General features: G+C 37.2%; 1 protein-coding gene across 1 annotated transcript in view; it reads right to left on the bottom strand.

Annotated features, from left to right (window-relative positions):
- Positions 1 to 12971, bottom strand: part of BMP5 (bone morphogenetic protein 5) — a 143659-nt gene extending 130688 nt beyond the window's left edge. The window contains exon 1 of the mRNA XM_070777766.1: positions 11756 to 12971. Coding sequence (XP_070633867.1) covers positions 11756 to 12245 — 490 coding nt within the window. The 5' untranslated portion in view covers positions 12246 to 12971. The remainder of the gene's footprint in view (positions 1 to 11755) is intronic.
- Positions 12972 to 14618: the final 1647 nt, after the last annotated feature.

Here is a 14618-nt window from a genome sequence, read left to right as displayed (position 1 = left end):
CAATTCCTTCTCCAAGCACACCACAATAAATAATAAATGTTTAAGCCACACTTCTCTGGAACATACAATAAGCATGTGGTGCAAAATATGAATCTTCTTTTGAAATATTGCCCCTAAAATCACTGGACTTTCACATAGTAAGGTCCTATGTGATACAGAGCAGATTTCAGAGAGAGCCTCTAAGCTGTGCTGAAGCCTCAGGCTACCTCTGCATTATGCTTTTTGGACTAACGGGCTTCCTTAGGTTCTGTTTGCTGATGAGAAGCTTTTTTTCTCTTCTTTTTAAAAACTTTCTTTAAAGGGATGGGGGTTTGAAAACTTTTTCCTGTACACTAGAGGTTAATTCTACCTGGTTAGTTCAACAACAAAGGAACACATTGTTTTAGAGAATGTTTGTTAATGCTTTTCTTTTAACTTGGGGCTGGAATTTTTGTGATTTTTTGAAAGTAGGTGACATTAAGCAAAAAAGAAAAAAAAAATTCCTGGCATAAGAATCAAGAGCCTGGACCTCGAGTGTCTTGCCCTGTGATCTTGGCAGTGGGACAGGCAATCTCTCCACAGTGCCTGACCCAGTAGTAGGTAGTCAGCTGCATTGGCCCAGTCACTGAATGAGTAACAAACGTCTCAGCTCTCCAGTGCCCACAGATGTGTACTGTGGTCCTATCTGCTTCCCTGAGTGCTGGATGCAAGGATGGTGTACAAAAGCGCAAACCATGATTATTATTGTTAGAAGTTTCACTGCTGTCTATATATTTCAAAAGTAGGTTACCTACCTACCTAAAGAGCAGTGGCAAAGAACAAAAAAATGAATAGCCAGATTGTGGTCCCCGTACTGATTCTGCCTTTATCAGCTGAGTGAACTTTGTAAGTTATTTAACTTCTAATGAGTCTCAATTTTCACACCAAAAAAAAAAAAAAGGGAACAGAAAGATATTTACCCATAACAGTGGGTTTTAGACACAGATTAACTGAAAAAAGGCATGTGAATCACTTAGTCCAGTCCAGGCAGAGGAATTATATTTAATTGCTGTTATTGTTGATTTAATGACTACTGCTACAACTATACTATCATTTAAAATTTTGTGACAGGGACTTCCCTGCTGGTCCAGGGGCTAAGACTCCATGCTCCCAATGCAGGGGGCCCAGATTCGATCTCTGGTTGGGGAAGCAGATCCCAAGTGCTACAACAACTAAGAGCTCACATACTACTTTAACTGAAGATCCCACATGCCGCAACTAAGACCTGGTGTAGCAAAATACATAAATGAGTTTTTTTTTGAAAGTAAAATAAAATTATGTGACAATGTATAATTTATATGTATCACATACACAAAAAAAAACAATGATAACCAGCTTGCTTAATTCTGACAAATTCTTCCTCCAAGTAAACAACTGTAAAATGCTGACCATTTTTGATATGACACTGTAGAAGAAAAAAATCTTAATTGTTGATTTGAACATGTCAGAACATGTCGGAATCCATATCATAAGAACTTAACTCATCACAATGAAAACTTTAGCAAAGAGCATCATGATGACTTATCTTTCAGCATGTTATCAAATAATGAAAAAACAATAAATCCATATTTTTCCACTCAACATATCAGGAAATAACAAAAGTCCATGTGATGACTTTACAATATGGATAGTGTAAACACAAGAGGTCCACATTCATGCAAGGCCTTTTGTGTGACTTTTTGGATAAAATCCATGCATTCCCATCTTGCTTTAAAATATTAAAACAAGAAACAATTCAAGAAAAATTAATAAAAAGATCCAACTGTCATCTGGAAAAAAAGAAAACAAAACAAAATTCAAACTCATAGTCTAGAAAAGTCAAAATGCTTCAGGCTGGATTGCGTGAAATAGAAACAAAATTTCAACAATGATACAAACAGTAATGAGAACAGCTAGAAATTAGAAAATCATAAATTCAAATATGATCTGAGAAACAGATAACACTCAGAACACCAGGACTGCATGATTATTTGAACAGAGTGGTTTTCCTTTTTAGAGTTCAGAAGTTTATTCACTGAGATTTTCATCATGAGTCAACTTTTTTTCAAAATTAAAAGAAAACAAAAAAAAAATGTTAGCTTCTGAAAACAAACTTTCAAACTCAAGATTTTTTTCCATCCTTTCAAAGGGTCTTTTAGAGAGTGGCCACGTCTTCATTACAACACTAGCCTACCAGCAATTTCCCCTTCTCCATAACAAGCAAGGGAATGGAACAGGGAATATCTGGAATGAAAGTAAAATGTTGGGTTCCTTCTAGGAATGGGTCCAAAAGTAATTTAAAAGCATCTTTCAGTAGCCCCTCCCAGAAAGCATTGCCTTCAGATGATCACAGGGAGACTTCCCAGTTACCCAAAAGTTCAGCTGTGGACTGACATTTCCCTGGACACCCCAAGGACTGAGCAGAGTCCATCAACTGTCCAACTTGAAGACAGAGTCCCTGAAAATTCCAGTTCATTTTCTTTTGGATAGAGCAAAATTCATGTGTGTAACGTCCCACAGTTTCAGTTAGAAAATGATCTGATGATATCTGGTGGACTGGGCTTAAAACACCAACCCCAGCATTAGAACCCCGTGGACCTTACTCGAGCAGAAGTTGTTACAGTAGCTGTTAACTTCATCCTTAGCTCATGTTGGCTCAAAGAGCTATAATCCCACCTTGTTAAGTTCTAACTATTAATACAATTCTGTATTATGATCTCCACTTTACAGACAAGGCGACAGTCCCAACGACGTGAAATAATTTGTTCAAAGATGTGTGTGTGTTAGTGTTCAGTCGTATCTGACTCTTTGCGACCCCGTGGACTGTAGCCGACCAGGCTTCTCTGTCTGGGGGATTTTCCAGGCAAGAATACTGGAGTGGGTTGCCAATCCCTTCTCCAGGGATCTTCCTGACCAGGAATCAAGCCCAGGTCTCCTGCATTGCAGATTCTTTAGCATCTGAGCCACCAGGGAAGCAGCACATGCAGGTATTAATGCAAAGTTGGTATTCAAGCCATTCCGACTCCAAAACATTTTACTGAGATGGTTAGGAGACTAAGTAACCTGTCCTCACTCTCAGCAAAGAAAACATCTGCAAAATATTAACCATAAGGCCCATATAAATGATGACCTGTACTATTTCCTCATGAAATTAGTCATCAATGTCTACATGAAGATTATCTGCTGAGAAGCCTACAACATTTCCAAACGGAACTCTCTCTTCCTCTGCTTTTGACAATTATAGAAGTAAACTCAGGTTAAAATCAACCATCCTGCGGCAATTTAAAGGGGAGCAGGGTCTATACTGGGAAGAAGCTCTTCTACTCGATGCTCATCTGGGATTAAAGGATAGGGGATGCTCTGGCCTCCAGGCTTAGAGGTTGGTTATTTATGAGAACTAAATAGCAGACACACCTGTTCCCCCATGAAATTACACATCTGGGAGTCACAGGAACTCTGCCAGGGGGGAAGAGAGGTAGCAAAGAAAAAGACAATTATTTTAATTTACCTCCTCCTGAAATGATTTCTGCCTGCAACAGGAACTGTAGACGGTATCATGTGATTCCACTCAGAATTTAAAAACCTGTCACACACTCATGGGCCATGTGAGGAAGAATGACATAGGATTGAGAATCAACAGACCTGAGATTGCAAACATATACTGCTCTTTATATTTTCCCTGCATTTATGCTAGTATTTTCTATACTGAGTTTTTGTGATTGGCAATGGTAGTCTACTGTTTATATTGTGGGTTTGTTTTCTGCTTTTTTTTTACTACTTGTTTTTTTTAATTAAAAAAAAAATGGCCATGTCACCTGTCACGTGGGATCTTAGTTCCCCAGCACAGATAGGGCCCACACCCCCAGCGCTAGAAACTTGGAGTCTTAACCACTCAACTACCAGGGAAGTTCCTGTGGGTCTTTGATTTTAATTTTAGTTTGCTATACAATACTTTTAATGTATAATATAAAATTACAGATCCAGATACAATTTAAGAACTTTTTTCAGCATCCCATGCCTGTTTTTGCCACTCAACCAACTTGTGATGTAATCAGCTCTCACAGTAAATCATTATCTCTTAAATTTTGCAATTAACCTGTACATTGGCCTGATTCTAGAACTCTTGTTGACTAAACACTCAATATGCATTTATCCATTTGTCCCAGAGATCTTCAGTTTATGCCTCAAGATCCACTCTCCACATTTCTCTGCTCAGCTGTCTGCACCAAGAGGCTGATTTTTTGGGAGCCGATCCAATGGGCCCCATGACCCTGGGCTTTCAGTGACCATCAGCCAACAGGAGAGACAGCAGAGGAGTGAAGTCTGCTGTTTACTCCCAGGCCTCGCTCCCTGCTGAGCACCTAGAGTTGGCTGCCTGGCACCCCTCTCACAAAGACCACCAGTCCCACTAGGGTGCCTTCTCCTACAGCTCTTTTGCTGGTAGCTGTTTCTGCTCCCATCCCATCCCAGCAGTTGACAAGGAAGGCTCCCCTGCAAGTCCAGGTGCTGCATTATCTCCAGTTTTTCCAGAAAGCCCCACCCACTACATTAGAAACATTATAACCTTAATTAAATTCCCCACAAATGCCTCAGTTTGTGCAATGTCTCTTTCCACTGGGGATAAAAATAGATGAATAGGGCTTGATTCCTGCTAGTGTTACATGTCATCAAATATGCACTTAGGAGGGCCCTATGCTGGGTCTAATACCCTGCAGCCACCATCTTGGAAGTCTTGATAACTTTTAAACAAGTGGCCCCACATTTTCATTTTACATTGGGCTCCACAAATTACTTAGCGGCTCCTGCAAATGCAATACAGATGTTGGCTACAAATGCAATTCCAACAACAATCACTGCCATTTCAAGAGGTCTAAGGAAATGGCAACCCACTCCAGTATTCTTGCCTGGAGAATCCCAGGGAGGGGGAAGCCTGGTGGGCAGCCATCTATGGGGTCGCACAGAGTCGGACACGACTGAAGCGACTTAGCAGCAGCAGCATGCTCCAAATACTCTTCTTAAAATTGTATGTAATTAACTCATTTAATTCTCTCAACACTCAAGGAGAAAGGTGTTATTATTATCTTTAGAACTTCTTAGTCAAAGAACCAGAGGCACCTTGAGAATGTAAGCATTGATAACTTGCCTGAGGTCACCCTGAAAGAAAGTGTAGCCTATGGGATTCTAATACAGGCATTCTGGCTTCTTCTCTGCTACTCTGCAATTAGATTCCATTTATAATTAACCTAATAGCTGTTTGAGCAGTAATATACCATGGACTTTAGGATTCTGCAAATAGACTCCATCTCCCTGCATAGGAAGGCTAATTGCAAAGTTACACTAAGGACAGGAAATCTGTGCACAACAAATAATATTGAATTTCTCATATCAAGACAGCATAGCTGAAGGGGTTTGTAAATGTTAATAAATCTTTTAATGTTGACATGTCTTCTAGGCCTGCATAAAATCTAAATGAGATTTGCATCTGACCTCTTTAAACTATTTTCTTTATTGCAAACAACTTCAAAAAAGCGATTAAACCACAGGCACAATAAAAGTTGTTCTTTACTTCCAGAAAGAAGTTAAATAAACACAATATGTAAGAGATAATGTAATTAGATGGATTTATTTCTAAAACGCAGCATTCTTTTTGTAACGCAATTCCCAAGACTGCCTTGTTTAGGGAAAATACAGTGCAAGGACACATCATTGTGAAGCCAAGGATCTTCATCATCTTAGAAATTATAAAATAATTAAACCTTGGCTTAATTTCTATACCAACCAAACAATTCAACTTTATACAAGATCTGGGTTTCTACATTCTCTACAATAGGTGGGTAGTTCACTGCTTTCCAAGTATAGTATATGTGCTCTCTGGTTATGAAGGTTATTTCCTTTTCTCCTCAAACCACTAAGCAGACTTTTTACTAACTTACAAATGATTTTTTTTTTCAATTGGAACATTGTACTTTTCAACAGATTTTGTTTCTATAATACCTTATTATATTATCAGTTTTATCACAGCCATTAAAACAAGACTTTCACAAACCTGGGTTACTATTTGGTTCCATAGATTCTTGTAAACATCTCTGAAAATGGCAGGTGAATACTCCCACTACGATTTTTATCTGAGTTGTAATTTTAAGACCCAGGACTGGATCTTAAACATCCCCATCAGACATGGGCATCTCAGCAGCTCCCTTTCCCTCTCCCCGAATAAATGAGCCAGTTGTCAGGACTAACTGGTGTATTTTAAAGGCTATCTTAGCCAAGGGTATTATTTTAAGGGATGAGCAAATGGGGAAACCCCACAGCCCGGCCAATAAAATATGAACTGAAGGTGCAAAGAAGCACTCATAAATATTCCCTAGAACAAGGGACGCATTGTTTCCCTCCCACCCTTTCAGTGGCTCCTCTGATCTCAGCCCCTCTCTGCGTCAGGGAAGCCTCTTCCTTGAACCTGTGGTTTTTTCAAGCTGAGTTACTACATTATTTATGACTGCAAATGTGAGTGGCCCGTCTGTGTGCTCCTTCTACACACACACTGAGTGCCCCCTCCCTCCGCCCCGCTTCGGTATTCCAGTCTGCAAGGATGAAAGGGCTTCCCCCGGAGCTGATGCGGTTGGGGATGTGGCGTGAGCTGCCATCTCAGGATGAGGCGGACGGAGGGTTTCCCCACAGCCTCCACCTGCGAGGCCCAGAGGCGGCCCCTCACACTCATTCCATTCATTTTCCTCCTTTCCAGGGCTTTAGAAAAATACTTTTTCTTTCTCCGTCTCATCCTCCCTATTCCCTGCCTCCACCAGTTTATTCTTGATCTCTTTATATTTTCTCAACATCTCTCCTCAACTCAAAAAAGGAAACCATCACTCTTCAGACATACGACGTGTATTCCATAAAAATTCTATCAGTCAAAGGGTTTTCTAACGCAAAAACGAGTTGCATTTTTGATGAGCGTGATTTTTGTTCAGTGATGCGGTTTTTCCCTTTTGAAACACTTGTCCTTGAATCTCCTCCTTTTAAATTTTAATAGTGTTATAAATTAGGAGAGGCACAAACAATTAAATATAGTCCAGGAGATCTTCAGGGAGAGGTGAGGAGGCAAGGAAGAATGGGGATGGTAGAGAAGCAATTAAAGTGGAGTCAACAGCCTGCTGGAGAGGTTCCGATGCCCTGGGGAGCTTTGCTCCTGATGCGTGGAGGCTGCCATGGGCCCTTAGTATCCTTTTCCTTCTCGAGGAGAGAGAAAACAGGAGACTGTACCTCAATTATGGAGCTGTGACAAATTGATTTTCAGCTCATCTAAGCCTCCAGCCATGAAGAAAGAAGGACCAAAGGCAGACCCCAGGAGAGGTGGGGCAGTGAGGAGAGGGATGCCAAGACAGCCTGGAGCTGGAGAGGCCCTAGAACTCCAGAGGAAAGGCCGAAAGACAGGGGTGGGGGAGGGGGGAGGCAAAGAAGACAGGGCGGTGGTACTGCAGAAATGGAAGGATGCAAGGGAAGGAGCTGGAGGCGGCGTGTGAGCCGCCCCAAGCCTTCCAGAGTGGGTCGTCATGTCAATACCTTCTCTCCAACCGGGACTCCTGATCGAACTTCTAAAATTAGCAATTTGTGAGTGACCATTCAAACCTGCAAAACACTTCTAATTAAACTATGGTTATAATTATCTCTGCAGCCATGCCGTCCATCAACAAGGACATAGCACTAGAGAAGAACAGGGTCCCCCCCTGGGGCATGGTCAAGAATGCCAGGAGTTCACGGAGAAAAAAGATAAAGGTCTCCACTCTCAGCAATTTCTTTTCAAAAGTGAAGAGTGGGGAAAAAATGACTATTTCACCCGATATTAGCGTTTGTTATTCCAGGCATAAACCTTGAATATGTACTATAATGGTTTTAGATTTTTTTTCCCTCCCATCCCCCCTTCCTCAAAAAAAGAAAAAAAACTTGCGTGTGTTTATAGGTGTGTTTATGTTACACAAGTGTTAATAACCCTGTTGGAGGGACTACATAGATAGGCTTCTTTAGGTAGATCTGTGTATAAATTCCTCTCCACTGGGCACTTGAGTCAGCCAAAACCAACAATAAATATCAATGATGTCTTTCAAATCTGTCAACTGAGAGTATAAGCACATTTTTTTCTTCCAGTACCAGGAGAGTTTAATGATTGGGGAGAGTAAGGGAGAAGGCTTTCATTTAAAATTGTGAAACTATTTTTCTATTTCATACTTTAACATGCTAAACATGTAGTTATAAAATACAAAACAAAAACAAATGTAAGCACCACATTTTCATACTTTTATGCATGAGAATGAGTTTACATTCTTGAATTGTACCTAGGTATTTGACTCCAAGCCAACTGATCAAAGCCCATTAATAAGCCTAAAGTTCTTTATCAGAGAACTACATGTAGACAAAGAGTAATATAGAAGTGAATTTCCTGTGTTTGCTGTTTTCTGTACTTTCCTCTGAAATGTCTACAAATGTTACATCATTTTAATTATACAGTAACCAAGCAATCAAGTGAAGTTAGTTTCTAACTAAAAGGTCTTAGAAATGCACTGCTTGTTTCTCTTTATGTGAACTAGAGATGTACTCAAATATTGTGAACAAGCTACCTAATTATTCCTTTCATTTGCAAAGATATTTGATATATAAACTAACCCTTAACATTTTTGAAAAAGTGATAGCTAAAAAAAAATTACCAGAATGATGTTTTTGTCACTAACAAAATAATGTGGAATTGAATAAGCAAAATTCCACTGATATTAAATAGTTTTAAGGACAAACCAGAGAAATCAGTCTGTAAAAGCTGTTGACTAGGAGACTGATAAAAGTTGGCCTAAGAATAATGAATAAAATTAGGCAGAAAGTTTCTCTTCACACAGTTAATAATTAATATTTGTTTCTTCAAAGTGAACAAATCACAAAAAATAACTTAAAGGTCAGATTAGAATAATGTGTTTAATTTCATATTTAGTTATTACATTGCCTTTGAGGCAATTTATTCACATTTTATTTTTCCTTCTAGTAATTTCCAATCTGTTTTCTGCTTATAAACATAAAATTAATCACAGTTTGAATTAAATTTAATTGTTCTTGGGGAGCAAAACTTATGTTGGAAAAAAAAAAAGTGTTTCTAAATGACAAGATAATTGTAGAAAATCCATTATGTAACTTGAAAATGACCCAGGCAGGCATGAATAACAAGGATGTTACTAGACCCTTTTTATATAATTCAACTTATGATGGGAAATATCAACAGATTCTTTTCACATATTTAAATATCAGGTGGCTTCCTCAACACAAATCCCTTGCCTCTTGCTAATTTGATCATTTGCCCTCAGTCTCCACTCTATACATATTTTTAAAGACACTAAAAAAATAAAATAAAATCCTCTTGAGTCTTTGTTAATTAATGTTACCATAAGAAACACTGAAATTCTTAGCACAGTTAATAATGATATTACACTTTTACCTTTTATAAGTATGCTTTGACCTATTTTATTACAGAAGAAATACAGGAGTCAAAGCTTTTTACTAAGTAGTGATTGAGTTCAAGCTTTGGCTGTATTAGAAGGCATAGTCTAAAGAGAATAAAATAAAATTGTGGTTTAATTTTCCTCAGAGACTCCTAGGAAAAACTCACTTAGTATCACAATTAATTAGTCAATAATTTCATGTGAGACATTTAGTTTGGAATTTTTAAAGAAAAAGTAACACAGTTTATTACTGAAGATAAATCATTACTCAGCAAGTTAAGCATGATATGAATAAATAAATAAACATTTTCTGAAACTCATACCCAGTATTGTCTCTTTAGTGTAAAATTAATACTTATATTCATAATATAATTAATTTACTGCTCTGTAATTATAATCCAAGTAATGAAAATTTTATTGATCTAAAAATATAAATATGCTTTAATGATAAAAATGGTCCCAGAAGTCCCTGAATAAAACTGTTTATTATTATTGTTGGCTTTCTTATTCTATGTAAATTTATAAAAAGCAATGGAGCAAGGGTTCAAAAATAGTATTTCATTCCTTTCTAAAAAAACAAATACACTTCTCTTGTGAATGATCAAAGTATTCAATTGTAATATAATATATTACTAGGACAGATTCAAGACTTAGCTATTGTTTTATAAATCAATAAAACAATCACTGCTTTTTCAGTGATTTATGAATATATAAATCATGCTAGATTGTACTTTTTCTATAAAAATATTAAAAAGAAAGTTAAGTTATTGAATAATCTTGAGAAATTGCTACAAAGTCAAATATACCATGAGTCAAATTTGCATGTCACTCCTATGAGGAAAAAACAATCAAACTAATTTAGAATTAAGACATATTTTGATGGCTTGAAAGTTCCAAACGGAACCTGTTAATTACATAGAGAAGAAAAGGCCCCCAGGACACTTGATTAAGGCAACCACCAATGACTTACTACAGCTTATAATGAGAGCTTTGTCTCTTATAACATGAAACATATGATTTATCAGGCACCTTATCCTTCCTACTAGGATTGCTCAGAGCAAATGAACGGGGCATATTAAGCAACACATATTATAAAAGCTTCATGTGTCATTAAGATTTGTTGCTATCTGACTTTTCAAAGAATATTTTTTGATATATGAGGAAGTTTTTAATTAAGTGTCTAATAGAACATGTCAATTTTAACTCCAAGCAGATTGCACTTTAAAACAAAGTTTTAAAAACTCTAACATTAAGAATTGATTACATTTGTTGATTCTATTTAGTTTCTTTTTTAGAGTCTAAAGATAGCAAACTTTTACCTTCAGTGGCTACCAAAAAATTTAAGGAAAACCACAGCCCTTGTAAAATCATTTTAAAGTGAAGACTCTTTAATAATATTGCAAGATGAAAACAAGGCATTAATTTATCATTTGATATTGTCAAGATCAATTTTTTGGTATTGTCAGTATCAGCACTCAGTAAAATATAATTTAAAAAATTATTCTCTAAGAATTCTGTTAATTAAATAATTTTTTGATTGACATATTTTTATCTTATATGACAAGGAAAGTTTTATATAGGTAAAGACCATCATAGCATGTTTTGCATTTCTCTTGCCTCTGAAAAAAATCAAGTAAGTATGATGTATTTTAATCATTCTAGTAAAAAAATGTTAGAGTGAAAATTATTTTCCAAAATATTTTTCACAGAATTTCAGAATCTGTCCTTGAAAGTCTCTGATAGTAATCTTTTACAATATTATTTGATCTTAATTAGTTTCACATCAATATTTTCACAGTAGTTTCTGCCCTGAAATGAGAGTTCTTAAGTGGCAGTTAAGTTACATTTATATGCTTTTTAAATTACTAAACAAACAAAAAAAAGGTTCAGAATGTCACTTTTACCTTTCCATCTGTAAATATCTGCGTTATTATTATTTGGCCCATAGATTAGCTGTCCTCATAAATTCTTTAGACTATTGTCTGTTTATGCATACATTTAAACAAAATTGAAATTTTACAAGATGTGAAAAGACCCAAATCTACCCAAACCACATGTTTAATTTTAACTATATTAAAATAATATATATATGTACATATGACTCTGTTGCCTAAGGCAAAAATCTTATATTACATCAACGAAAAAAAGGAAACAGAAGCTGGAGAGGAGAGTTATAGAAAATGACTTTACATAAACATGACCACCTACCAAGCAGCTACTTAGCCATTAGGAAAACCTCCACTTTGCGATAACATAGATGAACAAATAAATGAACAACATACCTAAATTGACAAAGCTCATGACCATGTCAGCATCATTCAGAAAGTTGGCATCATGTAGGCTGGCTAGCGGAGGACTCTGGGTGGTCAGGGGAGACGCTCGAGACAACTGGATGCGGCGAGGGTACCCATTGGGAGAGGCTGGGGAGCCCTTCCTGGCTCCCCGGGAGTCTGCAGCCAGGGGCGCCCTCACGGAGTACTCCAGCTCCTCGGGGTTCTCCTCACTGGCCATGGCGTTGTACAGGTCCAGCATAAACAGAGGTGCAGAGGAAGCTTGTTTTCCAGGTGAAAATGGTCTGGGTCTGTGAGGCAAACCCAAGATAGAGAGAATTTCCCTCTGTATTTCCCGTCTTTCGTGGTTCCGTAGTCTTCTATAAATAAAACTGGAGTGAACATGATTGTCTCCCAAACTTCCTTTTGCAGAACCCACTAGAACCCAGCAGCTCCAGAGGAAACCCACAATACCCCTAAGTAAAAATACAGTCAGATGCATTTTTGTCCAAAAGCAAAAGTTGATATTTTTAGTCCTTCTTGTCCTCTTACCAGAAAGAAAAAAAAAAAAAAGATCTAAGTTCTTAGGAGGTATATTTTCCCAGTAGCTGAAAAACAAATTTACCTATTCTTCATTTCTGAAGTGAGAGTGACATTTCTGAACACACATTCTCACTGATTTTCCTGCTCTATTTTCAGTATTTTGAAATATGTCACGAGTAGTTATTTCTAAGAAAGCTGAAACTCGAATTTCCAATTATCCACAGTTGTTAAGAGCTTTTGCTGCATGGATGGAGCAGAAGGCGGCTAATATTATTTGATCAGATGACCTATGCATTCCTATATCAATATATGATAATCAGGCCTTTGGTATTGGAATGAACGAAAGTTGATCTTCTAATAAACTGTAGTTCCCACAGTGATCTTCACTTGCTCTTGAGTTCTTCTCAACCCTTGAGCTCTTTCCAAGATAAATCCTGATTTCTGAATCACAGATCTATGCTGATCTGCACCTTGGTGTTGGAATATATATTTGTCCGGCAGCTTGGTGATAACTTTAACATCTTTTGTGTCGTCTTAGTGTAAAACAAGACTCAAGGTTGTACTATTCAAGTCAATGTGTTTTCCTGAATTTACTTGCAAACCTTCCTGTAAGTCCCTTCACTCTCTTTCTCCTTCTTAGTGTTAATTCCACCTCCAGCAGACACAAATATACCAGCCCTCTTCAAGGGAGATCTAAAGAGTAATGTAAGCACAACCCTGCTGGGAAAGAAGAGGCTTCTCATTGTAATTTGAAACTGGTAAAGCAAAAAGAACTTAACCCCTTTGCTACCAGAAAAGCCTCCATTTTCACAATTTCATAGACACGCATCTCACACAGCACAGGGATGCATGGAGCATGTAAGTTCTAGTGGGGGAAAGCCAGTTTTCAAGCAGCAGACTGAAAATTTGGTCACCAGTTTTATAGAGGACCCTTTCAGATCTTTTTTTCTAATAGTACACATTTAGTGCATTTCTATATTAAGTCTCAGGTCGTGGCTGAATTAACATGAGATGTCTCTATCCTATATTTGAGGTTGTTTCTAGTTTTTACAAGTTGTTTAAGTTTACTTCTTACAAAAGAAAAGGAAGTTTCATAAATGAAGATTAATTTGTTGTTTGTTAATGACAGCCAGATCTTTTCAGAATAAAATACAGTAGAGAATTCATCATCAGTAAATATATTCTAGTTCCCAAAGCCGTAGTTATAATAATTCAATAATGGTGATGAGAGAGCCCGGCTTTAGTGATCTTTGAATATCAAGATTTTAAGCACCAAAGTATATTCATACTTCCCTAGTTAATGCAGTGCATTTGAAATACAAATAGCCTAAGATATAGTGTCATGACTCTTAACTTTCAACTCATTTCAGTTGAAATATAAGCAGATTTACAAATTAGATATTTCCCATATGTTGTACTCAGTATTTTGATTTGCCTTAACCCATACAAATAAACAGAAGTCAAATATGCTTTCTGACTACATGCAGATTTGCATTTTCAAAATCTGATGGGCATAATGGGGTACGTGCACACCTTTCTAACATACCCCACTTAATCCAGGGAAATGAGCAAAGTGCGTGTTTATCCTTAATGTTTAATGCCTTTAAACTTTGGAAGTCTACAATGTTTCTGTGCAGCTATAATTTTCCTTAGAAGCTCTCCCTTAACCTTAGGGCTCACAGCGCTTTCATTGTCTGGGAGGATATTCTGATACCAGTGTAGATTTATCAAACAAATTCTCAAACTATTATGAAATTTTAATGTTTTTCCTTTACCTAGAGGTGCCTGGTTTCTTATTTAATTCTTTTTAAATATTTCCTCTGAGGGTTTAAAGCAAAGTCATATTTCTCATAAATCTACAATTTATTGGTGAAGGCAAGATACCAAAAGGGCTTGTGGAATCTTATTGTCTGCATGATTTTTCTAATACAAACTTACTGCATTCAAACTTGATGACGCTGTTGAATATTTGCCCTACTGACAATACTTTATTAACAGCCAAGTAGCATGCCCCAGGAGCAGACCCAAACACTGACACACTTCTATAACATAGCTATCCCATGAATAGCAGTAGTTCAGCTTGAAAGTGAATTAAAGCATACCATTTCAGTAAGAAATGATTGAAACCACTAAACTCCTTGATTTCACATCCAAAACAAACTAAGATTTTTTTGGCCAATGGTGAGGATTCAAATCAATTACTTGTAGATAAAAACTTTCTCCCCTGAATTTATTTAACATGTCCCCAGATAAAAGATACTGCAGTTTTTCTCTTTACATTTTAGAAGAGATGGTCAAGGTTATGAATTTGCTTCCTGTCTCTAGAGCACAG

Source organism: Bos indicus, chromosome 23, assembly GCF_029378745.1.
Source record: "Bos indicus isolate NIAB-ARS_2022 breed Sahiwal x Tharparkar chromosome 23, NIAB-ARS_B.indTharparkar_mat_pri_1.0, whole genome shotgun sequence".
NCBI classification, from domain to species: domain Eukaryota; kingdom Metazoa; phylum Chordata; class Mammalia; order Artiodactyla; family Bovidae; genus Bos; species Bos indicus.
The sequence above is the reverse complement of the archived record's forward strand: the minus strand, read 5'-3'. Positions and strand labels throughout refer to the sequence as shown.